Source organism: Batrachochytrium dendrobatidis, assembly GCF_000203795.2.
Source record: "Batrachochytrium dendrobatidis JAM81 unplaced genomic scaffold BATDEscaffold_141, whole genome shotgun sequence".
In the NCBI taxonomy this organism is placed as follows: Eukaryota; Fungi; Chytridiomycota; class Chytridiomycetes; order Rhizophydiales; genus Batrachochytrium; species Batrachochytrium dendrobatidis.
The window spans coordinates 5144-6425 of NW_006281182.1; the positions used below are offsets into that span (position 1 = coordinate 5144).

General features: G+C 37.4%; 1 protein-coding gene across 1 annotated transcript; it reads left to right on the forward strand.

Moving 5' to 3' along the window:
- Positions 1-60: 60 nt before the first annotated feature.
- Positions 61-381, forward strand: BATDEDRAFT_93231 (uncharacterized protein; the record flags this gene model as incomplete). The annotated part of the gene is made up of 1 exon (XM_006683408.1): positions 61-381. One exon carries the CDS (start codon positions 61-63, stop codon positions 379-381), a length of 321 nt encoding a protein of 106 aa, XP_006683471.1.
- Positions 382-1282: the final 901 nt, after the last annotated feature.

Consider the following 1282-nt stretch of genomic DNA (forward strand, 5'->3'; position numbering starts at 1 on the left):
ACTAGTGGAACGCAAGGTTCACCACAACCTCAAGGTCCACCACCATCATACAAAGTTGTAATGAGGAATCCTAAACTCTATAAAGTGATTCAACAGAACCCAGGTGATCAACTTCCATCGTATCAAGATGTAATGCGCAACCCTCAAAAGTTCCCCAAGATCTTGGAAGATCCTGATGTTACCGAATCGTCATCGATGAGTCCATCTATAGTTCATCCTACTCAAACATCATCCAGTGTTCCACCCAGTCAACACACAGCTTCATCCACTCTACGAAGAGTTGCATCCACTCTACAGAGAGCTTCATCCACTCTACAGAGAGCTGCATCTAGTGTGCGAAAAGTTTCATCCAGTCTTGCATGGAAAGTCGATCGTTCTTGAGTCGGTCTTGAGATGAAGATCGCGAGTTATTGATTCAAGTGCTAATCCAAACTGATTCTAATCTAATCGACTGTCATTCTACAACCGCATTACTGATTCAACTTGTAATAAATACACTACACTACATTACAGTGCATTGAACACACATGTGTTGAATTTGATCATTCCAGTCTTGATCAACATGCTTGCTGATATCATTGTACTTTGACACTTGTATTTTAAATACAGTTGGTTATATATTGCATGCCTGTACAAATTGATGATCATGACATGCATGTGTTTTGTTGATATAATATCAGTTGACAAGTCGTATTTACACATCATGTATCAAGTAGAATACCGAGACTAACAAAATAGTTGTGTTGATATCAGATCTGATCAACTCGACCAACTTGACTCGTTCAAAAATGACGAGTCATTGGTATACTCGCTGTAGTATATCATATTGTACTTTCAATTTCAACATTTTCACCACTGTATTCACGTAAATAAGAGACTAGTGTATAATAAACGGTCAATCTTATGAAATGATTGGTTTCAGTTTACTGTGCAACATTGTTTTTTGATCTCTTTAGCTCACTGGTCTTTTTTTCTGGTAGTTGATATAGAGTACAACAAACATGAGTTTGATTGAAAATATTCAAACCCGGCATCTGGATTACAATGCATGAGTTTGGTTTCAAACTTGTCAATTGTACAATGCATGGTTATACCAAAAAAGGATTTCAATTCAAAACCACAGTCTGATTGCAAGTATCATATGATGAACGTTGTGTCTATTCGTAAAACCTAGCATCAATCAAACACGAGACTGGCTGTTTATTATGCACCGAGTTTTACTTATTGTTGTTTTGCGTGAGCACAACGGTGAAAATATCATTCCACTGAATCGTCAAGATCA